At 31.4% G+C, this 26,912-nt stretch overlaps 1 protein-coding gene across 5 annotated transcripts in view; it reads right to left on the bottom strand.

Moving 5' to 3' along the window:
• LOC136969011 (FYN-binding protein 1-like) overlaps positions 1–26,912 on the bottom strand; it is a 35,951-nt gene continuing 9,039 nt past the window's right edge. For 2 of the 5 annotated variants that reach the window (XM_067263082.1, XM_067263084.1), the window contains exons 2-10: positions 24,691–25,621; positions 14,248–14,386; positions 13,756–13,916; positions 13,645–13,673; positions 7,311–7,360; positions 7,082–7,220; positions 5,965–6,124; positions 5,830–5,882; positions 3,902–4,019 (exon numbers count right to left, since the gene is read on the bottom strand). In XM_067263082.1, coding sequence (XP_067119183.1) covers positions 3,909–4,019; positions 5,830–5,882; positions 5,965–6,124; positions 7,082–7,220; positions 7,311–7,360; positions 13,645–13,673; positions 13,756–13,916; positions 14,248–14,386; positions 24,691–25,621 — 1,773 coding nt within the window. In that variant the 3' untranslated portion in view covers positions 3,902–3,908. Of the gene's footprint in view, positions 449–519; positions 555–651; positions 690–3,901; positions 4,020–5,829; positions 5,883–5,964; positions 6,125–7,081; positions 7,221–7,310; positions 7,361–13,644; positions 13,674–13,755; positions 13,917–14,247; positions 14,387–24,690; positions 25,622–26,912 lie in introns of those variants that run through there. The other 3 variants (XR_010879745.1, XM_067263083.1, XM_067263085.1) reach the window with 3 other exon arrangements.

The following is a 26,912-nucleotide window of genomic DNA, read 5'->3' as shown; positions in this document are numbered from 1 at the left end:
TTCATACTTTAAAATATATTTTTTAATAGATACTTGTATACAACTTTATATATTTACAAATCCATTTAATTATAACAAGTTAATTTTATAAAGAGACTAGAGATAAACAATTGATTTTTTTTTTCCTTTTAAAAAGATATTTACAACAATGTAAACTGTACAACATGTACATATATTTATATTATAAAATTTGGTTTTAATACACAAAATATTGGTGTAACCAACAGAACTATTTATGTAGAAATATAAAAAGGTTATTATGCTTACAGGTATATATATAATATAATCTTCTGGTAATAATTATATAAAGATAAAATAATAATTCATTCAGAATTCGGTATATACACAGAGAGAGCTGGGACAATGCATAAAGGGCATCTGACAATAAGGCACTTTATAGAAAGGAACTCGAAGTTTTCATGAAGTTAGAAAGTTTCTTCGTATATGGCTAAAATGTTTAAAATGCATGGTCTTATTGTTTGAGACAAAAGTAATTAAGTGGTGGAAGTTTGAACTTACCTTCGTCCATTCCGGTATCACAATAAAGCTCTTCGCTAAAAAAGTAATTGAGTTTAATTTTAAAAGCTATATCGAGTGCTTTATTCTCACCATAAACTTAAAAGAAATGACATTACTATGTGACACACTCACCTGTTACTCTGCAAGGATGATCTTTGGACAGACATCACCTATGGAAACAAAAAAAATTAAGTTCTACGAACGATAACTGCTGTTGAAAGAAGATTAAACTTTAATATAAAACACAACTGTGGTTTACAATAACGGTGCAAGCATCATGCAAAGCAAACGAGCACAAATAGTAAGATAGCAAAGAGAAGAATAAAGTAAATTACCATTGGCAATGTACAATTAAGATTTACATTTCATTTAAATCTCAGTTAATCCCAACATGCAAATTAGTAAATTAATCATGTGGTGTGTAACATTAGTGTTTGACATTCATGCCAATGTTCTTGGCAAAGGTAAATTCAAAGCATGTGGCAATGATGTTAATTTTCTAGCAAAACAGCTGCAACAGATGACAAAGCAAGCGATAAAATTACGCAAAATCTTTGCATTCCTACACTTTGCTTGTAATTTTGATAATGTCAAGAAGATAATTTAGAAACATTTTAACATGATATTGTCTGCCATTTTATTCTGGCAATTGTAACGTTTTACCTAGAGCAGTGAAAATGAGGTATTATTGTCATAAAGTGATGCACACTATTTGCCAAAAGAATTAGCATTTCTATCTCAGAAATTATGATAGATATGGGAATAAAAGTAAATAAAAATGGCACAAATAGTAGGCTGCACATGCATACATATGCTGTGGGGTTGGCCTCCTTCAAGGATGAGCTGCAAGCCTCCCTTAGCTGTGAAACGCTTAAACAACTGGTCCATGTAGTTGGACGTAGGGGCAATCAGAAATTTTAATGCATATTGCCATGCAGATTCCTTATAATTCTGTCTGCATTTGTCATACAGCAATAGTCTTCATCTGTGTAGCTTGCCACAATCTTTTGTTGATAATTGGATCTTCCATTTAAATCATTTGCACATTGTTGACCTAAGTTTTTATCTGCAGGAGCATTTAATATCACAGCCATCTGTTGCATATCAGAGCATGTACTGCTTGTATGAAAATGAAGTCATTGTGCACGATTTCCTGCCTTCTGTTTGCATCATCTGTTTTTGTGAAATGTCATTTCCTACTACTTTGATGATGATCTGCAATATTGTGATTTGTTTCTCTTCTATGTCACTCCTAGTTTCCAAGATGGGAATGTTAACTTTCAAATTTTGTTAGAGGTACTGCCATTGGTCACATCTAACAATGAATGATCACTACCATACCAATACCTCACTTCCATAGCTCTAGATAGCTTCATTCAAAAGTTATTTGAATGACTAGGATCTGTATACATAAACATGTAGATTCTATTTACTTTGTTCATAAAATTCTGATTTTTGCAATTAAATATTGCATATTAAAGCAATGTTAATCAATCCATATAAAGTTTTATCATTTGTTTAATCATAATTGTGTTGTAAGTTCAAATGAAAGTAGAATATGCCTGTTTATAAACTGCCAAAATCTTAGCCGTATTGCAGGTAAAGTCTAGACTACGTGAAGGATGGGGAAGACCATGAAAGACCAGATATTTCATTTTCCACATGCCTGAAAAAGCATATTTGCCATATACAAAACAGACAATTTACCTTGATGTTTCTGACCTGTATTATTTGTTAAGGTAGCTTCATAATGACAGATGTCTTACATTGGTAACAATGATGTGTTATAATGATCCAGTGGACAGTTCATTCTCACCCAAGCACCCCATATAAATTATATATGTTAATCAGAATATTCAAGTTACAATCTGCAACAGATTTAGAATATTTATAGGGAACTCTACAGATATTTCATTTGGTATACAAAGAAATGGTGTGCAAATCAACACAGTAAGTACAGTAAGACCCTGCTTAACTCTGCCTCGATTAACGCTGATTCGATATAATGCAGTCTGCTTGAAACCTTAAAAAAGCTAAAAATTTACACTGATTTAAATTATCGCAGCATTTCATTGATTCGTATATAATATGATTATTTATGAACACAAACCAATCAGCAAAAGCTGACAATTTGTCATAGTGCTGTACTTTCCTTAAATCTGTGTTTGTTTAGTGCAATTTTGGAAAAATTATAACATCATGGATGCCATAGAAAATACCAACTTCACTTGGCAAGAATTAACTGATAAATGCACGAATGGAGTGTGGAAGAAGTTATGGCTGAAGGTATCCAAGAATTCTCAATGAGAAGAGCCTATCGCTACCAAATCGATATAGCAGGACTACCTAATCGATATAGCAATCGGTATAGGAGATATAGACGAGCAGGATATTGAGGAGTTACTGCAGGTTTCTGGTGAGAGCCTTACCAATGACAACCTTCAAGAACTGGTAGAACAAGGAATTCATGCAGAACTGGAAAACACCAATTCTGAAAATGAAGAACCCAAAGAATTTCTCTACAGATTTCCTTAGTAAAAATTTGGTAACGATAACCGAAATCATTGATCAAATTGTAGCAAATGATTCAGATTTTGAAAGGAGTGCAAAAGCAAAATGAGGCGTTTTGGATGTGATCTTCTGCTACTGACATTTGCTTAAGGAAAAAAAAATTGACAAACGAAACTATATGACTTTATCACAAAAAACAAGAATTTCAGAAAATCCACGACCTTTATCACAAAAATAAACTTTACATTTCTGTGTGCATATGTTTGTGTGTTATTTAACATATAGTATGATGCAAATTAATATAAAAATAAGTAACACAAAAAACCTTTCAAACTTTGTTACTGATTTTAAGTAGTTCTAGCTTTGAGTGCAGAGAATATAAAAATAATCTAAAATTAAGGTAAAATCTATTTACTTTTGGTTGCGTGTTCCCCTTCCCTATTTACTCTGTGTTAAACTAACCTCGTTTAACGCTGTTTCATTTAGAACTTTGTCATCTAGGAATGCATCCTCCACGTTAAGCGGAGTCTTACTGTATAAGTAGGCCAAAACTGTAAACAAATTTTATGCCGGGCATATTCAATTTGCAAAATAATTATACCCAATTCCCATTCTACAAATTACGAGAAATGATTTACTTATAAAACTGTACTTAAAATGCTGCACTTTTTATGAAAAATTAATACAGAAAATTAAATTCACAAATATATTTACATACGTAATATGTTTGCATATTTTTTTTGTACCAAGTTACGCTTTCATGCATATGCAGAACATGCTAATTAATGGAAAGAACTGCCGCCAAACTCTAAAAGGCAGGCAAGGGGAGGATGACGGAATTCTGAGATTTTTTTAAATAAAAAAATCAGACAACAAATTCAGCAACGGCCTGTGACTTGCCTTACGCAGGCGGTAAACTTGGCCAGCCACGTCTGGGCCTTTTCCGTTGCCACTAGCAGAGCCGGGACGGGAGGTGACGGAGGACGAGCCTGGGGCAATGACAATCAGGGAAGGTAGAGGTTAGTAAGATACCAACACCAGTGTTATGGTTAATACCCAAACACTGAAAACACACATATGTAGAAAATAATAAAATAATAGCTAAAAATGTCCAAGCATTTAGAATAATTGTTGTTTTATAAAAAATTTAATGGTATTTTACCAAAAAATTCAAACTTATAATTAGGTTTCCATTTTTCTACATTTGTTTGGACACTATTAACTACGTTACTTAAATGCTAATTTATGTTAATAATTAACAAGTATTTAGCATGTATTCTCAGAAGTTTTGCTTTAACACAAATGCACTTAAATAACACATCTACCCACTGCAAAATTCTTCCAAAGTCTTTGTCAAAGTATACAAAACTTCAAAGAAAACATGGTAAATAAATTTAAAACAATTGTACAGAAGAATCTCCATTATTCAGTACTTTGCTCACATTAATCTCTGTCTTTCATACTTAAAACAATGTTATATCATCCACCTTGTAACATTTCTTGCACTTTGTGTGGTTAACACATGGATTTTACACAGTCAGTCTGTATTGAGAAAGGCAATTGAGATAAAATAGTGTTGAGTTCGAGTAGAAGACTACTCAAACCCGACACAGTCTTCTCTTGATCTTCGATACAGAATGAAAACTGATATTGCTAGAAAAAAAATCCCAAAAGGGAAATGAACTTAACTGAAATTCCAAAAAGGGAATATCTAAACTCACTATTTTGCTCAAACATTTAATATCCATTGTTTTTTATGGGCCTTTTATAATGTAGTTAACTCTCTATTCTTACAACATTTGGCAATACAAAACATAATACAGTATAATGATGATGATGATTGCTTTAATGGAGTGTAAAAACACTCATTCCACACTTCAACAGGCAATGCAACAAACTACTTATCAAACAATGGAAGTTACACCACTACTTTTTGTGATAGTCTGTGGGTCTTATAAAAATGGTGTTGCAATTTCTGCCATCTACTACTATTGTTATATAAATGATTTTGTAATTGCATTGTCTTTGAAGTGAAGAAAAGTTTCTACAATGAAAATAATTGAGAATGTTTAATTACATCAAAAATATGCTCCAGTTTCTCATTAAACATATAATTGCTACTTAATTTGGACTAAAGTTAGACAATTAAATCACCATAACATATTAAATTTCACATTACACATAAGGTACTAAATTTATAGTAATATTTCATTTGCATACTTCAACTACATAACAAAAGATGCAACAACCATCAAGCAGTAAAAACTTCTAAACTCATTACAAGCACTTGCCATGCAACAGGAGATCACTGCTCAATCTTACGAAATCTGTAAGGCAGAAATTTTCGCTCAAAAGCACAATTTTATGCAATCACTAACAGTAAATTCTCAAAGCGGCAGCAACAATACATTTTTGTGAATTTGTCACACTACTAAATTTCACACCCACTGGCACTATCAGAAACTGATAAAAATTGTTCCTACAATGATAAAAATACATTGATAACATGAACTGCAGTTGAAACATGCAAGTGAAACTCTTAGTTGAGATAAAAACAAATTTTTTCAAAAATATCATTGAAAACTACATTTGAGAAAACCGTAACAAATGCACAAACATTACTTACCATAATACTGCATACATTAAAATACAGAATCATATTTAAAATGGAATAATAGAGATTCTACTGTACATAAATACTTTTTTAATATTATATATAATTTAAATTATATCATAAATTGTTAGTTGCACACATGAAAATATAAAGAAGTTAGCTGGAAGCAAAGCATATTGGCTTACAGATCTGATTGAATCAGCATCTACCTCAATATTGGTAAGTTCCACGTAACCAACTGAAATGAGAGAAAACGGTATGAATTAATTGCTACAAAAATTATTATTTTGCATGAGGTATTTAATTAGATTTATGCTTACTTTTCCCCCTTTCATTTTTGACCAGCCACTTTCCTGAAGGATTGTTTTCCATCCTCAAAATCAGCACGATTTCGCCCTTTCTCACCGAAAGTTGAAATAGTCCTCCATGGCTATCTGCTTTCACCAGGCCCGAATCGATCGGAATTTCTTCTCCCGTTAGCTGAAGTAAGTAGTCATAAAAACGCATAAATTTTAGATTTCATAATATAATTTTAAAATATAAATGGCAATGAAAATTAAAAATGTCGAGAAGCTACCAGAATAGAGGATTGAGGTATTTAATTGAGAAATCTTCCAAATCTTGGAATTTAGGCCCCTTTCCATATATACACTAAGTATTCTGGACAGGGGAGAGAGCAGAATCTGTGCTGAATGCAATATTATTAGTATGAGCCTTTCTGGGTGTCTACTATCTACTTATGAGTAAGTGTTGGATTTATATGCACAATCAAACTATTTGTATAAACTATTAAATAAACTACTGCTATCATTATTGACAATGACATCATATGGCACCTCCTGTAAGGATTAGTAGATTCGTGAGAAATAATTATGGTAATCACTGAGTTTTTCTTATTTTCACCTTAGCAACGACAATGTGCAATATTCTGAAACTTGGACAACAATAAAAAGTTGATCAATAGTTCAGAATCTTTGTATGTATGCATACATATGTACATATTTCGTACTTTTGTGCATATATATAAACTATGCATATATAGTTTAGCATATCAGGACATATTACAATAAATACAAAATAATGTTATAAATCTAAGACTCTCTCAGGATCTCTGAATGTAAAATGCACTCCACAGATGCTACCACAGACATTTGAAAGCCACACTTTCAATCATTGCTACATACTAAACTATCAAGTTCAAGATATTTTGAATACAAAGCACCACACACTACAGCCTACATGGGTAGTTTAAGATACATTGAACACTGATGGTTTACATTCATTGCATCGTTTTGTCCATGTACCATGTGTATATTACTTGTATCCATTCTAGGTAGATCTGATCTAAAATTGGATTGTCAGATATTGAAAAATGATGGGAATGTTCAGAATAATCTTTGTATCTAATAATTTACAAAACAAAATAATAATAAATACCCCGAATTTCTTTTTTAATTTGGCTAGTTCTTTTTCCCTTTTCTCTTGTTCTTTCTGCTCTCTTCTTCGCCTCTTTTCTTCGTTCCTTCGTAATTTGTCTTGATCTTTTCTGTTTGTGTACAGCGGAGTTTCTTGTTCACTACAAAAGCAAATTTAGCTGTTAGTATAATACTAAAATACTGAATGCATTTAAAATATCTAGAATGCACATTAACATGACAACACTTACTCTTGGTTCAGATCTGCAGGCATCACTTCATAAAATTCCTCTTGATCAGGCTGAAAAATAAATATATAAATATTTAAATAAATGATATTCTGAGAAAGAACAGATATTAACATTTTGTGAACAATTATATGAATACATGTGTCTACACATCAGTAATAAACTATGCATAGACAGTATATGTAGTCATATTATATGTGTATGTGTAATATAATAATCTGTTCTTCGTGCATAGATGACATGTAACCATTCCTGTGACCTTGATATATGCTGTCAGTCTGACAAAAGAGACCATACTGTACTGCACAGACAATCATTATTTTGTGAGTCTTTCAGTGGCATCTACTGCTGGCAGTAGATGCCACTGAATGAACTTGTATACTGAATGAACTTGTATACTATGCATTCATAATGAAAGTGATTAGATCAGCCAATCTGTATCAAGTTTTCTAAAACTTGGAAATTCATGTATGAAAACTATTCAAATGATAAAGAAGACCTTTGGAAATGATTCAGTAAGTGAAGCCTAGATCAAAGTGGGTCAGAAATTTGTTGGAGACAATCCATGAAACTGAAAGACCTTTATCAAGTAGAACACTCTAAAGCAGGAATGGGCAACCTGTGGCCTGCATTAATATTTTTTGCAGCCCACATTGCATAAAATATGTTTAAATATAACAATTTCCCAGCTTAAGGAAGTATGCAACAAAAATTCAAATGCTAATTTCTACAACTTACATATGTGAATAGTTTTTCCTTGCAATGAATTTAATATAAATTAAAACAAGAAACTGGCTAACAGATTCACATTGAAACTAGTTTAAAGCTAGCAGTGACTAATATTTAACCAAATATTTCCGACATATTACATTTACATCAGTAAGAAGCTAAATTAAGTATACCTATTCTAATTTATAATTATATATGAATTGTGATTTACTGGCATTTTTTCCCCTCTTTTATCTTGTATGCGGCCCGCGTCAGTTCAAGTTTTGAAATGAGGCCCTTATGTAGATAAAGGTTGCCCATCCCTGCTTTAAAGTATTGAATGTGTACAAACTAGTTAACAAAAATCAATTATTGATGGTGTGAAAGTATTAGAACAAGATCTGAGAATTCTAAGGACTTAGTTTCAGAGATTTTGACAAAAGATGTGTCAACAAAATTTGCTGCACAGTTTCCATCAAAAGATCAGAAGGAATTTTGTGCAGGAATTGCACAGGACTTGCTTGAAACTGCTAACAATGACCCAGATTTCCTCAAGATAACTGGAGATAAGTGACAAGTCTATGGCTATAGCTTTGAAACAAAAGCCTGGGTCTCCATGTTCAAAGCAGATGTGACAAAATCAGAGCATCATCAAGGCAATATTGACATTTTTGGTTTTATCTAGAAAACAGTGTCCACCACAAATAAGTTCCTCCAGGCCAGACAACAATTAAAGAATACTATATCAAAGTCCTTCACTAGCAAAGAGATATAGTAAGAAGAAAACAGCCACAGTTATGGGCAAGTGGTGCCTGGCCCATTCTTCAGCCCTGGTACAGGCTTTTTAAGGCAAACATCACATTGCTCAAATCTGTCAGCCCCCATACAGTTTAGGTTTGGCTCTTGCAATAATTTTAGCTTTTCCCAAAGGTAAAATTGCCATCAAAAGGTGTACGTGACTAAGAAGAATGTGATGAGGCAGCCAATGACAATAAAAAAGATGACCTTCAAGATTGTTTTGAGAAGTGTAAGGAATGTTGGAATAAGTGAGAGCAGTTCCAGACAAGTACTTTGAAGCGAATTAAGGCACAATTGTCCTAGACAAGTTACTTTTTTACATTAAATGGCTGAATGCTTTCTGGACAAACTTTGTATACATTTTTAGTTTTATCAGGGTATTTATCTCATCTTGGAATATAAATGTTTCCTAAGAACATAAGCATGAAATAATAGAATTAACATATAATTAAGCAGTGTTGATTTATTAAATTATATAAAATTAAAAGCTAATTCTTTAATAATGTTTAATCAAATACAAGCTAACAATTGCCAAAATTATCATGTTATAAGGTTTCTCTACATATATGAACACAGTAATTTGAACAGAATATTTGAAACAAAAAGGAATCTTCATTAATAAAAAAATAATACTAAACATTTTTTAAAAATAAAATGTTTGTATATATGTACAAAGGAAAAGTTAAAAAACTTTAAAACTTCTTGAATAAACCAATCACGAAAAATTATCTTTCTCAATCTTTTACCAATTTCCGGGAAGATTTAATTAAAAACTATAGACTACAAGTTTCTTTTAACAGGTTTCTTTTAGTCTATAGTTTCTAATTAAGTCTTCCCGGAAATTGGTAAAAGATTAAGATAATTTTTCATGGTTGGTTTCTTCGAGAAGTTTTACAAGTTTTTTAACTTTTACTTTTTTAAATATACGTTTTTACTTTAAAACAATGGAATTGGTATATTTGTTTAATTTTTACAAATACTAAAAATGCTTTAACAGAGACAAAATTCAGTGAAACATCTGAGTACTTTCATAGTTAGGATGTTTGTCTTTCAAACATTAGTGTTTCCTTCAAAAGATTAAAATATTAAATGTTCCTTGCCAAAATTTGCTCTGTTTTCTTTGGAAAAGAATAAAAATAGGCACATATCCTCTATGAGGCTTGCATGCTACACTTTCCTGAACTACAGCAACAATTAATATTTCTGGTTTAATCAAATATTTCTCTGTATTAATTCTGTATTTATAAGGATAATATTAAAAAAAAAAAAAAAAAAAAAAAGTGTTTATTCTTTATTGTGTTTTGCTTCACATACTAATGCTAATTTTTGTGTTAATATAATTTGTTACAAATGAAATAATGTAAACCTCATTGTCATATCTTTCAATCTAAAGAATTGTTATATGCAAATCATTTCCTTGTAAACTTATTGTACTTGTTATATAACCTGTTTTCAAGTATTGTAATTTAACTCTTTTCTCATTATCTTATTGTCAAGTATTTTTCTTGTCTACTGTCAATGTCTTCAATGATATGGCTGTTTAAGTATACTTAAAATTAAAAAAATAAGTAAATTAAACAATATGAAAGACACTTTATCTAGTGTGCACATGCACACATTTTATCATAAAATATTTTAAAGTATAAAATAAAATACTTAGTTGAGACTTGTTAATAAAACAAGCCTCAATTAAGGGCAGAATAATTGATTCATTAAGATCAACCTATTGTAAATGAATGATATGTTAACAAATCAAGTATTAGTCTAGAGTAGCGTTTCTCAACCTGGGGGTCGCGAGACAATAATGAAATCATTTTATGAGAAAAATCATTTATTATAAACTTATAAATGTTTTATTTACAATAAGTACAAATGTAAAGAAAAGAAATTAATGTGATGGTTGCATTTGTTTTTCATTTAAAATTTTCTCCATACATGGATAAAATTACAAAGAGCACATCAAGTTGGAACTTGTAAATTGCTCATGTATGTACACATCATACATACATATTCGTACCCATCGCCATAAATGCAGTGACATAAAATAATAGGAATAGTTGTATTACATTTTTTATACTGTCTGTATTTTCTTAATGTATAAAATTAGTGCAATGTGATCATAAATGTAAATTCTTTTAAATATTATATAATTACAGTCAAAATTCAATTAGTAATAGTAAGGCTTACTGTTATTCCTTTGGGTGGGGGTCAGGAAATATTAATTTTATTTATATTTACTATTTGGAGGGGTCGCGGAGCTAAGAAGGTTGAGGGGGGTTGGTACAGGTTTTTTGGCACAAGGGCCACACAGGCCAAGCTGCGCCACAACATATGGTATAAATAAATAATAATAATAAATAAAACAAAATAAAAAACAAAAAGGTACAAGATGGAAGATTTGTCAAACTTTTGATCAGTCTATGGCTAAGATTAGAAAGATAACTCCAAACCTTCTTTGTAGCACCTTCTAAACAATTCTCCAGTAGCTTATTACCTTGATAATGACTACTGTTTTCAATCATTCAGCAATGACAGCAGACAGTGAATTTAACCTATAGACAAATTCGATTAATGGAATATTTTTAAAAACGCAATGTTTATGTTTGACCTGAAAAAGATCCAGTTGAATAATTGGAAAATGTTAGCTGTTATCAAGGTAATAAGCTACTGGAGAATTGTTTAGAAGGTTTAAAACTATAAGTGTGAGTAGATTAGAAAGGCATATAAAGGATATAAAAAAATTATATTTCTAATTCTGTTCACTGGAATGATTTAATTTGCAGCAGAAGTGATTAGACAGTGAAAATAGGCTAACATATCTGGATTGTCTTTCACAAAAATTTGGCAATGCCTTGCCACCTCAGCAATCATTATATCAAACCTCTGAAAGCTCTGCTAAATGGGACTAAGAAATTTCAGACCTACTACAGAGATTGCAGATCAACGATGCCAATGTTAGCATCAGTAGCTGAAGCCCCATGTGACAATAGTGATATTGGGATGTGCAAGCTGTAGCAGAATTGGTTGCACTTTTGACATTTATAAAGTATAAATGATGAATTCTTAATTTATGTGTAACTCATTAGATATGTCAGTAAAGTCTGTCCAAAAAAGAAAACATTTTCTGTTTTTTAAAGGTTAAAGCTTCCATAGTTTTTAATGGAATATATTGTATACTGTACTATTAGTATATACTCTGCTGCCACAGTTAAGCAATCATTCTAATCTTTGCCAGCCAAGTACATAAGGTAATTAAGATGACAGCCTATGATCACTCTGGAAACTCTGAATCAAACTGGATGGCAAACCCTAGAAATTTTTCATGGGTGGACTGCCCCCAGATGTGTTAAATCTCATCCCTTACCACCTGGTTCCTTTGCAATAGGGCAAGACAACTGGGGCAAGGGGCCTCACTAAATCCACAATGGGCAGGAAAAAAGTCCTTTTAGTGCCCACAGGGCAGAAAGAGGCAGAAAGAGTCAAAAATACTAAGCTCATCCAGAAAGTAAGTACCGTCTGGGTATTAAAATAGATTTGCAATTTGTTTTCATTTGTATTTTATTACAGAAAAATCTACATACCTTAAACTACTTTTCGACATATTCACCATGCGAATTAAGGCATGTGTCATATCTTGTCACTGATTGCAACATACCCGCTTTGTAGAATTTGGCCGCCTGTGACCTGAACCAGTTCTGGATGTTTACCTTGATCTCATCATCACTTGTAAAGTAGTGATGAGATCTACAGCTTACTGTGAAACATTGAAGAAGTTACGGCACGTGATACAGAACAAAAGGCGTGGACTACTGACTTCTAGCATTGTGTTCGTGCATGACAATGTGTAACCTCATACCGCATGCGTAACGACAACGCTGCTTGATTCATTTTGCTGGGAACAATTCTGTCACCCTCCATATAGTCCAGACCTAGCTCCATCCGACTTCCATTTGTTCTCTCATCTCAAGAGATGGTGAGATCAAGGTAAACATCCAGAACTTGTTCAGGTCGCAGGCGGCTGAATTCTACAAAGTGGGTATGTTGCAATTAGTACCAAGATATGACACATGCCTCAATTCGCATGGTGAATATGTCAAAAAATAGTTTAAGGTATGTAGATTTTTCTGTAATAAAATACAAATGAAAACAAATTGCAAATCTATTTTAATATCCAAATGGTACTTACTTTCTGGATGAGCTTAGTAAATTAGTTACAACAGAACTACAGTATGTCAGCTCTATTCTAAATACAGAACATACCATAATAAACATTCTTCTCAATTATATCAATAACTACAAACACTAACTTAATATACACGTGTAGATTTAGTGCAAAATATGTTTCAACGCTTCTATCAATAATTTGTTGGGTTTGAGTTATAATCCTGCATTAAATCACAAATGGATACATAATTTTATGTTAATTCACACAAAACTGATGAATATGTAATTACTGTTTGCTAACCTTACACTTCAGTCAATACTTTTACACTCCAAAAACTATCAACTGAAGCACAACAGTGAATGGTCATAATTTAATGATTTGCCCATTCAATGAAAAGTGTTTGGAAATGAAAAATACTATAAAAATTAGGTGGAGAGCAAATGTTGTACTCATTACTCATGCATGTACACAAGCATTCTCATTTGTTATCACACTGTTTAATGGAAATTTTTAACTGTTATAACTTGAAAATGAAACATTTTTGTAGCACCTGATTTTTTATATTTAAGCATAATTTATGACAAGCTATCCAATTAAACTAATTTTAACATTTCAGAAGTATCCTCGATTACGTTAAATTTAAAAAAATTGATTTATTTTACTCACTTCTATTGCATCTTGATAGAGTTCTTCATCTGAAAAATCAAAATTCTAACTTTAATTTTAAAATTTTTTGCTATAATTTTATAAAGAATTTATATTTCAAAGTCTGGTTACCTGGAGATGTATCTGGAATGGCAGGTGGTGGCTTACTTGGTTTTACGGGTGGCGGATAAGGTGGTAGTAGAGGAGTTTCTGCCTCTCCGTCGGCATACAATTCGTCTAGATCAAAACTCTCTCTTCCACTTCCGAGCTCCTCTTCTTCTGTGTATTCGGGTCTATAATTGTAATTAAAATATGTAGCAATTAATAAAATATTAACTTTAGTATTATATTACTTAAATATAGCCGCAAATATCTTAGATGATTTTCTGATAGCCAGAAGTCCCAGATTTAGGGTTCTAGCTACCCTGAGCCTGAAAGACTTTGGTGCTGTTCCTGTCCCAGATTCCATTATCAAAAAAAAAAAAAAAAAAAAGTAAACTAATACAATTTTCTAAATGTAGCTACATAACTGACTGTAGAAATAGCTCTCAATATAACAAATGAAAGCAAATATATATAAACAATGAATTTATATACAGATATACAGATTATACTACAACATACATCATCGACACAGGTCTCGTCCTTTCTTCACTTGGAGCCGCAGTATCCGTATAGAGTTCTTCCTCGGGCAGACTGGCTTCTGGCTTGCTCGCTGGTTTGGGTGGAGGAGGAACTGATCTCGATGGCTTTGTGGAGAGTACTACAGAGATTGCATTAAGGTAATCGTCATTAGTTAGTTTAATTCATGTATTATTAAATCTTGTGAAATATGTAAATTAGAATAAGTAGTTAGCTAGTATTAGTACTTGCTATTGTATCCCTATTGTAGCACTAGTACTTGCTACAATAGGGATCAATGTTAATGAAGAAAGATCCAACCTCTTCAGCGCTTAATGTAGTGATAGTATGATAATGTTTTATTTGAGATGAGGCAAGTGAGGAAAGATAGGGTATAGTATGTATTTTACTTATTAAGTGCTGTAACTTAGTAGTAAATATTACAACTAAATCTGCACACTGAAAGAATTATTGGTGAATTGGTGCTGTTATTTGGCACTTTTTGCCTATAGAGGCAGCAATGTGTTTGACAGCCATGTAGATGTAATTTTCTATGTTTTCAGAAACACCTGCATGTAAGTAATGCAAAGGTTTTATTGTTTTTTATTCTTTTTGTTAGAAGAGAGAGCTTTTGACTTCATATGACTATACAGGTATACCTCACTTTACGTCAGTAATTTGTTCCAGGAGAGGTGACTTAAGTCGAACTACAGGAGAGTGGAATAAGAGGAAAAGAGGAAAAATGACAAGGGTTATTTGGCAGAGGTACCTCAAAGCCCAAAGTTGTAGATTGTGGTAATGTTGTGTTCTTTGATATCATAAAACAAGAATATATATATATATATATATATATATATATATGATATGACAATCCTTTTTGCTGGCAAAGCTTTGTAAGATCTTTGGGGTTGCTACGATCTGGCAATCTGCCTATCCTTTCGTTCGTTGAAAGTAACCTCCTCAATCATCCTTCTATACAGACAAAAATGTGTACATTTTCTTTCATCCACCAGCTGTATACACTTCCGCTGCCACTCCCATTGGGGTTTATTGTCCCTCTAGGCAATAAACCAGTGAGCAAGATAGAAAGTTCTAGAAATATATACAAATAATAACTATAACTAAATATATTTACATACAATACATGGCAGGCGACTGTCACAATACAGCCTTCCAAAACTGGTCAATAAATACGTGGCAAGCTTAACAGAGCATGCAGCACGATTCCGATTGCAACCCAGAAGTTTTTGATGTTTTAAGAGCTTTTAGCTGACTGTAGTAAAGCAGAAAACAGTCGATGTTAGCATTGTTATGAGAAAGCATTCTGGATTTTTCACTTTTAAATTTTATGTCATTTTTGAGTCTTCAAAATTCTACATAGTCTTTTGGGAATACATCTCACAAAGAGTTACATGTAGATTGTCAATTCCTTTGACTTTTTTATTCCTATAGGCATGATCTACAGTTCCAATAAGGTCTCAACTGCCTCATTCAGAGCTTCATTTGTACCCATCTAAGCAGGATTTGCTTTGAATTTAATAACCATTTCAACTAAATTTTGTTTTATTATATTCTTAAAGGTTAAAAATCCCGAAATATTTCATTTCTAAAATAAATTAAGGAACTTAAAATGGAATAATTCAAGCTAACAATATTCATTGTTAGCTTATTTAAATTCACTGATAATACTGTGATTTTTAAATAAGATTAATTTGAATGAGCTTTATAGTTATCACTACCTTGAAAATGTCAAATATATAAACCATGAAACTTATATATTTATATAATATAACAATAATATAAACAAATATTCTTCTTTATATATTTATATAAACACTATTCGATATACCCAATGTCTGGGCAAAAAGAAAGAACAAACGTTAAAATGGAAATTGTATTAAGAGTTTGGTTATTTTTAGCCTACCATTTTCATGTTTATCATAATACTCAGATAGTAAAGAACAGTGCAGTTTCATTGGTCGGATAGACAGGAATTGATATTTCTAAACAGAAAACGGTTGTTGATTTCCACCTGCATGAAAAAATAATTTGTCTGCAAATTTTTTCTAATGTTAACACTAATGTACCATTTATGGCCAAAAATGAAATGGTAAAAATAGACCAAATATTTAAACTTAGCACCCTCAAAAACCCCTTAAAACATATTTTGTGCTTACTGTAATTTTGTATTTAGTAATTTTCCTATTTGAATGCTTCATTCTACCTGTCAGGTAGAAAGAGAGGCCTGTTGTGGATGGGAGTTGAAGTTAATTTGACCAGAAGTAGTCACTGACCTCTTCCTAGGTGAGAAAATTGTCCCTATAAAATTTCATTGCATTTGGTTAGGTTAAGTTAGAATCTCATTAGAAGACAGGATAAGAGTTTTTAAGTATCCTAGACAATTGGATATGGTATTAAAGATTGGGTTTGATCCAGGATCAAAACATCTGTTTCTCTCTTTGGATGCGCACATGATTTATACATTAGGATTTATTGTTTTGTTTACATAAAGCATAGCGTGTTACACCTACAACCAGCTTCAATTTCATGTATTACAGACGGACTTCATCACAATAAGAATAACCAGCTGGTGAGGAATAATGGACAATGTAACAACATTAGTTTCAAATTTTAGGTGTTTCCTGTTTTAAAGAACATGTTATGGTTATTCAAATGTTGAGAAAATTATATTTTCTTAGAGCAAATTCATTAAATATTTAAAGTTTAAATACCTTCAAGTCTTGCCAACTCATCTCTGAGGACACAAATGATATATTCTTTTTTTTTTTTTTTTTTTTTTTGGAATAATGTCCCCAAAGATGATCCAACAGGCTCAAAAATACTTGAATTTTAAACACCAAAAATAAATAATTTACTCTAATAAAACATAATTTTCTCATAATCTGAATCTTGAGTGAAATTTTGAAGATTCTGATGTTAATGCTACTGTTGACAATATAAAAATAAACCAGCAATGAGCTGCTCGACTTTCTTGGTAACATTTAAAGTTTTGGTGGCACCATCTGTTATCATATTTTATTAAAGAACTCGTTATATTTTTAACTATTATAAAATAGCAAAAAGCTTAATTTTGAGGGTAGGGATGAGTTTTATAAAAATTTGTAAATGCTAATAATGAGTAAAATTGTCATTAAGTTCGAACCTACTGGAGGTACACACGATCCCCATTATCTCCCACCCATCAACCTTTGATGCTATTCAATTTTGGTGTTTAATCTCCCTAATAAAAAAAAAATCTTTCTGTAAAATTTCAGAAATTTTTGACAGAGGTTAGTAAGCTTCAAACAGAGTGAATGAAGTCGTGCCAAGCCTGCACATACATACAACCAGACGTACAAAAAAATCCTCCAAGTTTTTTGCATTTCTTGACATTTAAAGTTGTCCTAAGTCCAAAAATGTAAAAATCTGAGGGGCCATTTCTTGCCTGATTACCATACTTTCCCTCTATATAACAGCCAGGAAAGTAAACATTATAAACTTGAAAAATGTCGAGTAAAATTTGAAATGAAGCTGTAATAATAATAAAATAGCAATGAAAAAGTGTTTAAAATGAATTTAGAAAGTTAATGAAAAGAGAAATTTCTAGTAATTAATTAAATTGTAAAAAATAATCAACATTGAAGTGCTTCTTCATTTCATTAATCTAGCAATATGAATGGAGTTTTATTTTTACTTAATTATGATTAATGCACAGAATAGCAGTTTTGCCTCAGTAAGACAATAAAAAGACTTTGTTAATACAAGCAGAGAGGAGTTATTCTCTAGTAAACTGCATGCAGAGAACAGTTAATTATTAACAATAATATAAATTTAAAAAAATAATTTATATTCTATTTATTTGTAATTCATCGTGGGACGTTTACACAATACTTGAACCATCTCTTGATCAAATATATGTTATATTATTTTGTATTTTAATAAGACTATTTTACATTCCAACATCTTCCATAATTCAATTCATATAAATTATTCATAATTTACAAGCAATAAACAAAAGAAAGTAGGCATTTATGTGGAAAAACAAGTGTAAAATGCATCAAATTAAATAAATTACACAATTTAGAGAGATATCATAGTTGCTTAAGTCTAATTATTCTAGCATTAACATTTTTCTGATGAGAGATATACATACTTAACGAGGTATCTTTGGGCACGGACAGTCGAAAGTGGACAAATTCTACATTTCACTTTTGCTTTTATAATATTGAGTTTAAATTTGAGCTAAGAGCTTCGAAAACAATGTTGAACGAGGTTAGACTTCTAAAAGTAAACGCAAATTTGCTCAAAACATGAGACTTGTCCTTAATTATTTGTTTTATTTCTTTTGGTAGGACTTTTACTCACTTATGTCCATCATATTAAAGCAATATGGTCTCTTCAAAGTTCAGACTCAAAACAATTTACATTACCCCAATGCAAATTGTTATCCTATTTCTTATCTTCACTTTACAACAAATGAAGAACGATGGCCAAATGTTAAAGTGAAAACTTCTCACTCTAGATCTATAGGGCCTCATCCCTTGCCATCCAGCTGTGGGCCTGGCCGAACCCAAAATGGGCTTGTCGAAAAGGCCCTCTTAGTGCTCACAGGGTGGAAAGAGTTAGCGAAAAAACTTAAAAAAACAGTTATTGGCTTTCTATCAACAATGTAATGGGATATCTAGAACAGCACAAAGAAATATTAAAAATGTATGCTGAGAATAAAGGAGAACATACAGATACTTTCAAGAGAATACATAGAAATTTTACAGTCACTTTAATCCCTACAAACATAAAATTTGAAAATAAATGGAGAAATATTCACGCAAAGATGTAATAATTATTTTAAATTCAAGTAAATTTGTGACAATTAATTATAGAAATTTTTAAAATATATATTAATAAACAGCATAAGCAAGATTTAAATTTTTAAACATAACTTAATTATAAAAAAATTATCTGTTAAAAGAATTTACAACAATAAATTTATTACTTTCATTTTTGTGTCTAGGAAGACGGATGTCATATAGATTCAAAGATTAGATAAGTAATGCCTTTATACTTTTTGGGTCGCTGCCAAACCCACAAGGGAAATGACAAGAAATCACACATTTCTACATGTACATGTACCCACATTAATTTCATTTTTATTACTTTTTTAATTTTTACAATATTTCTAAATTCTCCATTCTTCTAATGCATTTTAAAAACTTCCTACCAGTTTTCTGTATTGAGGTGAATAGGCCGTAATTAAAAATGTGTATTGGTGGTAAAAAAGAGATCAAGATACCTGAAATTCAGGAGTGATGAGATTTATAAATGTAATGGATTGGCTCGGTGCATTATTTATCAATTGGACAGGAATTATTTTTACTCGTAAAATTTTAAAAGCAGAGAACTTTTCTCAGAATGGAATTTCCTTGTCTAAAGATTGTTTTTACTAAATTTAATTAACTTATTACACATAATACACTTGTACATAATTATCCAACTTTCGTATTTAGGTCAAGAAAATGATAATAGTTTTCAAATGCTTATCTGTCTTTGTAAATTTTAATGTTAAAAACAGGAAAAACACTGTTTTAAACAATTTTTCCAAGTGTTTTTTTTTATTTGTGTGCAATGCTAACCCAACTTAATATTTTACTTAAGTAAGAAAAGTAGCTTAATCCGGACTAAAGTATAATTTTACAATTATTTTAAATGCTTAATGTCTTTAGTAGCAACTACTGATATTCTCAACCATTCTTTTCCTTCAATTTTCTACTTGCTTAAAATAGATCTGAAATACGACTTTAAAGAATGAGTTAAATTGGATAAATGCCTTGTTGTAGACCGTCAAAGAAGCAAATTAAACAGTTACGGGACCTTATCTTTCGACTGGTAATTTGAGTCGTGCGGCAGTTCTACGTAACTGGGATATTTTGTAACCTAAGAGGTAAATTACACGGTGCCGTTGAAGAGGAGAAGTTGTAACTGCAAAATGAGGTCGACAAATTATGCTTCCCGCACTTAGGGCATGACAAATTGAAGAACGTTCGATACGGATGACCGTTATGTCGAAATGGATGATGACCTAAAATTTATTTTGTCTGTATTACACATCACTTGTCACTTTTGTTTATTTCTGTTGATGAGAATAATTATGTGCATTAAAAGAGGCCTTGGCTGATGATTTTACTGATATGTTGTAAATAGTATTTGAGTTATTATTTTGCTTTATCAAGCATAATTGTGTACAAATTGTACAAATTAATTTATACAAAAATTTAATTTTAAATCTATCAATTTATATAATTATTATTTAAATTATTTTTATAATCAGCAAGCAAATTTTATTGTTACACAAGAACAAACTCTGGCATTATATTTACATGATTATTTATTCAAGTGGATCAAACTAGTGTTTCATGTCCAACTGAACAATTGTTAGCAATGGAGCAAAAAAAATGTTTAATATATATATATAACAGTGTACATTATATAAATTTTTATATCACATATGCAAAACAATCTATAGAAAATAACAGTAAAGATCTTAAATGTAGGCAACCTACACCTTTGTCCAGGATCTTTCAGTTTTATGAGTTTCAGTATGCTCATCAATGCTCGGTCTTGCTGGAATTGACACTTAACTGGAATCATAATCCTTGTATGATATCAACTATTATGTAAGACAAGCTTTAAATTAAATAAACTTATATGAAAATGTCTTGTCACACTCACCTAGAAATTTGTAGTCTAAAACTTCCATTAAATAACAGTTGCCTTTACAAATGTTATGTTATTTTAAATTGGTGTACTGTTTATAACAGTGATAATACTCCTTTCATTGAAAACAAAATGATTAATGCTGTCTCTAGAGAACTTTTTCTGAATGGCATTTAGTACAATGGAACTCTCATACAATGAAGTCAGATATAATGTAACCTCAGTTTTATTGAACTGAAGAGTCTAGTCTCGGCAAATCTGCTGTCTTTAATGCATTTTTCATTGGATATAGTAAACATGGCTATAATGGAAACTTGGTTAAATTGAATCAAATTATCCTGAATCTCTATTTGAGAGACCTCTATTACAGTGAACTCCAAAACACCTGGTAAACCATGTGCCGCTTCTTTTCCTATAAAACATTTGTTGTTTACTAGAAAGTACAGTACTGTATTAGTTACTGACATTAACATAATGACTCACATTCCTCATTAACATAGAATTCTTTACCCTTTCATATTCAGTCTCATTTGCAGTTTTGACAATGATCATGCTACAGAAGGATTCCTTACAGATGAGGAAATTTTGTAATCTCTGATTGTCTCAGAAGGAAAAAATGGAAGAAAATGAAAAAGAGGAAGAAAAAGAAAGTGATGAGTGTGAAGCAATTGTTCCTATTCCAAGTACTGAAGAGGCCAAGAAGGCACTGGAAATAATACAAATACGGGGACTTACCAAACTTCAAGAAGAATCAGATACAAATATATTCTCATAATCAAACAACTTTACTACAGCCGATACATGTAAAGCTATCCACCAACCAAAGCCGAATATAATCTGGCGAGAAATGGCTATAATATTAATAATTAATAGACAATTTGGCATTAGAGGTAGACGTTAGGCACCATCTCTTAATAAATTTAATAATTACAATTAATTAAAGAATTTAAATAATAATTTAGAATTACTGGAAGAAAAGAATCGGCCCAAAGCGGGACTCGAACCCGCAACTTCTGCTATCCGTGCAGAGACGTTACCAGTTATACTACCCAGAGATCGAGCTGAGGGTTCGGGTAGCATAACTGGTAACGTCTCTGCACGGATAGCAGAAGTTGTGGGTTCGAGTCCTGCTTCGGGCCAATTCTTTTCTTCCAGTAATTCTAAATTATTATTTAAATTATTTAATTAATTGTAATTATTAAATTTATTAAGAGATGGCACCTAACGTCTACCTCTAATGCCAAATTGTCTATTAATTATTAATATTATAGCCATTTCTCGCCCAATTATATTCGGCTTTGTGGTGGATAAATATATTCTCAAACAACATTTCTCAATTGAAAAAAGTGCTAAATGAAAATCTCATTAAGAATTACAAACAAAAGTCGATTAGAAATTTTTTCAAAGTTGCACAACATTAGATACTCATAAAAGACAATAAAAGTGCTTCATAAATGCAGTTCTACTGAATATTGAGTAAATTATTGCATCTTTCAATGTATTTTAATTGTTCTTTTGATATATGGTTATAATGAACTTTGGAAATAACAAACTAAAACTAGTAGTCCCTTACCTGTTCACTGTGTCAGAATTTCACTGTATTTTCAAACTATTTTTGCAATTTTCTATAAATTAATTGGATCATTTCTTTGAAACAATAAAGAATCACATTACATTTATGCTGTCTAGAGCAAATGCATAAAGTCATGATTTGACTCCATTCTGGCTTTAGATAATACTCTAAGAATATAAACTGTTTTTATTAATATTTATTTATTATTTCAGAACAACAATAAAATTTAGTACATTAAGAAGTAAAATGAAAAAAGTAAATTAAATGTGAATTTGTGCTGAAAAAAGGAAATTATCATCAATTGGTTTAGTTAAGAAGTTTGAAATTAAGAAGAGTCAAACCAAATTATTAAAACGTTTGGAAACTTAATGAAAAAACTCCTAGAGTAGTGAGTCATCAATATGAAACTTATTAAATATGATCAAGAAGTGGTGAATCAGCTTAGAAAGTACAATTGCTAAAATTTGATTAACATTATTATTCAGTTTACTAATTAACAACTCTTCCTCTTTCTTACTTGTTCATTTATTTTGGAGACATTTTGACAAAGAGAATTTGCATCTTCTATCACTTATGCATTCCTACATCTCTAGTAGTGTTAGTTTACTACAGAATGTCTAACAGCCCATTCATACAATAAAGTTTAAGTAGAATTAATATAAATACTTTTTCTTTCTAACTCTTTCTGCCCTGTGGATACTAAGAGAGCCTCTTTTTAGCAATCCCTTAAGGGTTTGGCTAGGCCCATAATGGGGCAACAGAACAGTGAAGTACAGAGCCCAATGGACCAATGTTCAAAAAATTTCTGTGGTTTTTTGACCATCTGGATTCAATCCTGGTCCTCTATAGTAGTAGGCTGCCACTTTAGCTGCTTGGCTATCTGGCTGTAATATAGTGCTGTTTATTAGGATGTCAGATGTTCCAGTTAAAGGTTATTAAAGCATTGGTTGTGGCCAGGACTGATGCATACTGGAACCTACCCATTACTACAGAATTTAGTAGTGTTAGTTTACTGCAGACCTTGAGGTATATAAAATGCACATAGAACTACTTAAATTATGGCAAGATAAACTTAGTTTTCTATAATTTATTAATTCTGTCTGAATTAAAAACTAAAACAAAAAATTAATAATTTTACTGCTATTTTTTTAATTGTGATAAATTTCAAGGACATTTTAACAATTCTAAGTTATGACTTCTTAGCCTTTCAAATTTCTAAATTATGCACTAACAATTTATCATGTTTCTCAATAGAAACTGGATTATTAACAAAAGATGAAAAATATGAAACATGTGAAGGTCGTTGGAAATTGTCTTGTTCCATAGTCATTAAATTTTACTCAAAGATTAAAAGACTACAGAAGTTGATGTTAAACTATAGATCAAATGATATGTTAACAAATAAATGAGATAAAACTGTGATTATGTTAAAATTTGCTTATAATTTCTAGAAATGAGGTTTAGTATGTTGCAGATGCATATACAGGGTGCATAGTAAAGTCCTTATTCTCCCACATAATGACAAACACAGATAGCTACAGTTATGAACATGACAAATAATTACAATAAAGCTTCTGTGCCCTACAATAAGAGACTGCTTGTAATGCCCCTAGCAATAAAATTCAAAAGTTAGCACTCCTGTCTTGAAAACAATGCATGATTTGGCAAAAGTAATTACAAAGTTGTAGAGCTGACAAATTTACTATATAAGGACACACTGTGTATGTAAATAGTGTAAATGATGTAAAAAGAACCATCTGCACATTGAGCACAGATGGTAAATTGTGTATTTCTTGTATTCGTTTGTGTGTTCTCATTTCTTTCTTGTGTTTATTTACAAAATGTTTTTTATTGTGTGTTGTATGTTATGCATTGCTCACATATATCAGGACTTTACTATGCACCCTATATATCCGTATTGCCCAGTTTCAATTTCGTTCATTGCAAGTGAACTTGAAACTGATAGACCTGCATGAACAAAGATGTAAATTAAAGTTGTATCTCAAGGATGCATCCTTCTGTATCTGAGAATTAAATTTTTAATGTACAAAACATGTAAGAGTTAACTCTAAAAGATGAATGAATAGATTTAAGAAAAACTTTTGAGACTAGACCAATTTTACTATTTATATACAATTAAATTAGAATAAAAATTACAATACCTGATGTAGTATTTGATCGTTGAAACTGCTTCAGACTTCGTTCGGGCAATGGCGGAGGGTCATAAGTACAGACATTTGTTACCGTGAAAGGTCTTATTGTGAGTGGTCGTAGAGGTTTGAGTGGAGCTGGTCCCAGTTTTTCCTTAGGAGGAAGTTCTTTTCTTCTAAACTTTTTATTACTATAGCATATATAATTATTTAGTATGAGGGATGAGTCATCAAATTTGAATTTAGAGAGAGACAATGACTGTATGATTGCATTATCATTTAATGTAAAACTATCTTTGCTTAATGAATTGGAGTTCTTTTCTAATTTGTTCAATGCTAATTTTAAATTTGTAAGTGACTCCTGACTAGCATTTTTTTCCAATGCTTGTGTTACTTCATTTGCCAATTCACTAATGTGTTGCTTCAGTTCTTTAATTTGTTCAGTTCCCTCTGGAGTCAATTTTTCTTCCATTCCAGAGCTGACAGGATCATTCTTTGGCAATTTGATCATAGTTGATGAAGCTGATTTTACTGGTTTTTGAGCTATATTTGGCTTTGGTTTTATGAGTGGTTTCATGGTGTTTTGAGCGCTGTGAATTGGTGAACCGTTCGGAGAAATTCTTTCCACAGATCTTGACAGAGCATTAACAATGCTTAACTCTGGTAAAGATCCCTTGCGCTCGGAAACAATACCAGACCGAGTGATTTTGTTGAGAATTTCGGTATTATTTGCAACTGAAGAGACGGTGTCGTTGCCATTTTTATCACAGATGATAGTATTTGATGAGAGTTTGTTCACTGTTTTATTGCCATTTATCTTAGCACCTGGTTGCAGCATTCCCATTAATGGCTGATCTTTCTGTCTAAAAATGGCAAGAAGAGCTTGCACATTGGCTTGTGACGAAGAATCGACCATTGTTTCACTTTCGTTTTCCTTTTCTTGCTGTACAAAATAAAACAAAATTAATTGAATAATAAGCAATAGTTGAAACTATTAATATACTTTCATTAGATTTAAAAGAATTAAAATTAATTATCCCACTTTAACTAATAACACAAACAATTTCAAATAATAGTTAGATAAACATCAATATAACAATAATAGTGAAACTATTTTAGTAATTAAATTAACTGTTTAATAATTCATATAATTAAAAACACTGAAGTAATTTTTGAACAGTTACTGGATATTTCTGTAAATAAGCCCCAAGCTTAATTATGGAAAATACAAGATTACCTGTCAGTGGTAAATTTAGAGCATTGGGGCCTTTCTCGCTGCCTAATAGTGAGGCCCTTCTGTAAAAAAAGAAAACAATAGATGGGGCCATAATAAATTTTTTAAATTAATAAAAACAAAGCTGATTTCATTGAAGTCAGCTTCCTTTTTAATGTATGAATGTTTTCCTTGAAATTATAAGAAATTTTTGTCAGTGTCTTTGAAGGTCCAGAGTTGTGAGACCCTTCTCGCTTTCAAAGTGCATGAACCAATAATCCCATTGCTACCTGTTGTTATCAGAGCTGTCGAGAGATTATATGGAGCCCAAGACTACAGTGGATCCCTTTCATCATTTCTTTCAACAAATGAAATATGTAGAATGCTTGTTTATTAACAACAAACAGTCCTAAATATTTTATTTTCTGTTACTTAAAGTAATGTTAATTTTATAAGGGTAGAAACTACAGTAGAGAGTCGGTTATCCGAATGCTTTCCAGTCTGACTGTGTCGTGCTGAATCAAACTTTTTTGATACTAGATTTACTTCTAAAGTATAATTTTTACATTTTTCAATACATTTATTTTGTTTGTACAAAATAAAGAAATAATTTTTAACAATACAATAGCCTCAATTATTATTATAAAAATTTTCGTTAGGCTTAAAATCGACGAAAATTCAACACAAAGTGACACGTAACGGAGAAAAATTTCAACATCGGATAGGTTAAAATATTTTTTCGTACATAATCGGTTATCCAAACAACCCCATTCCCCAACTGATTCGAATAAACAACTCTACTGCACTAAGGATCTCTAACTTTTTACAGGCTTGGGGAAAAATCCCCACTTCTTTTGCCAGCCCTAGTTGTTACCATAACTTAATGAATCATCAAACACCTAATGCTGAGAACTGTTTATTTAACAGACATTAATGTTTTCAACCCAATGTGATGAGCCATCTTCAGATGCAATGGAATGTTACCATAAGAATAAGCATGTGTGTCATCTGGAAAGAGTTC

This window comes from Centruroides vittatus, unplaced genomic scaffold (assembly GCF_030686945.1).
Source record: "Centruroides vittatus isolate TY-2023 unplaced genomic scaffold, ASM3068694v2 contig_1683, whole genome shotgun sequence".
NCBI classification, from domain to species: Eukaryota; Metazoa; Arthropoda; class Arachnida; order Scorpiones; family Buthidae; genus Centruroides; species Centruroides vittatus.
The sequence above is the reverse complement of the archived record's forward strand: the minus strand, read 5'-3'. Positions and strand labels throughout refer to the sequence as shown.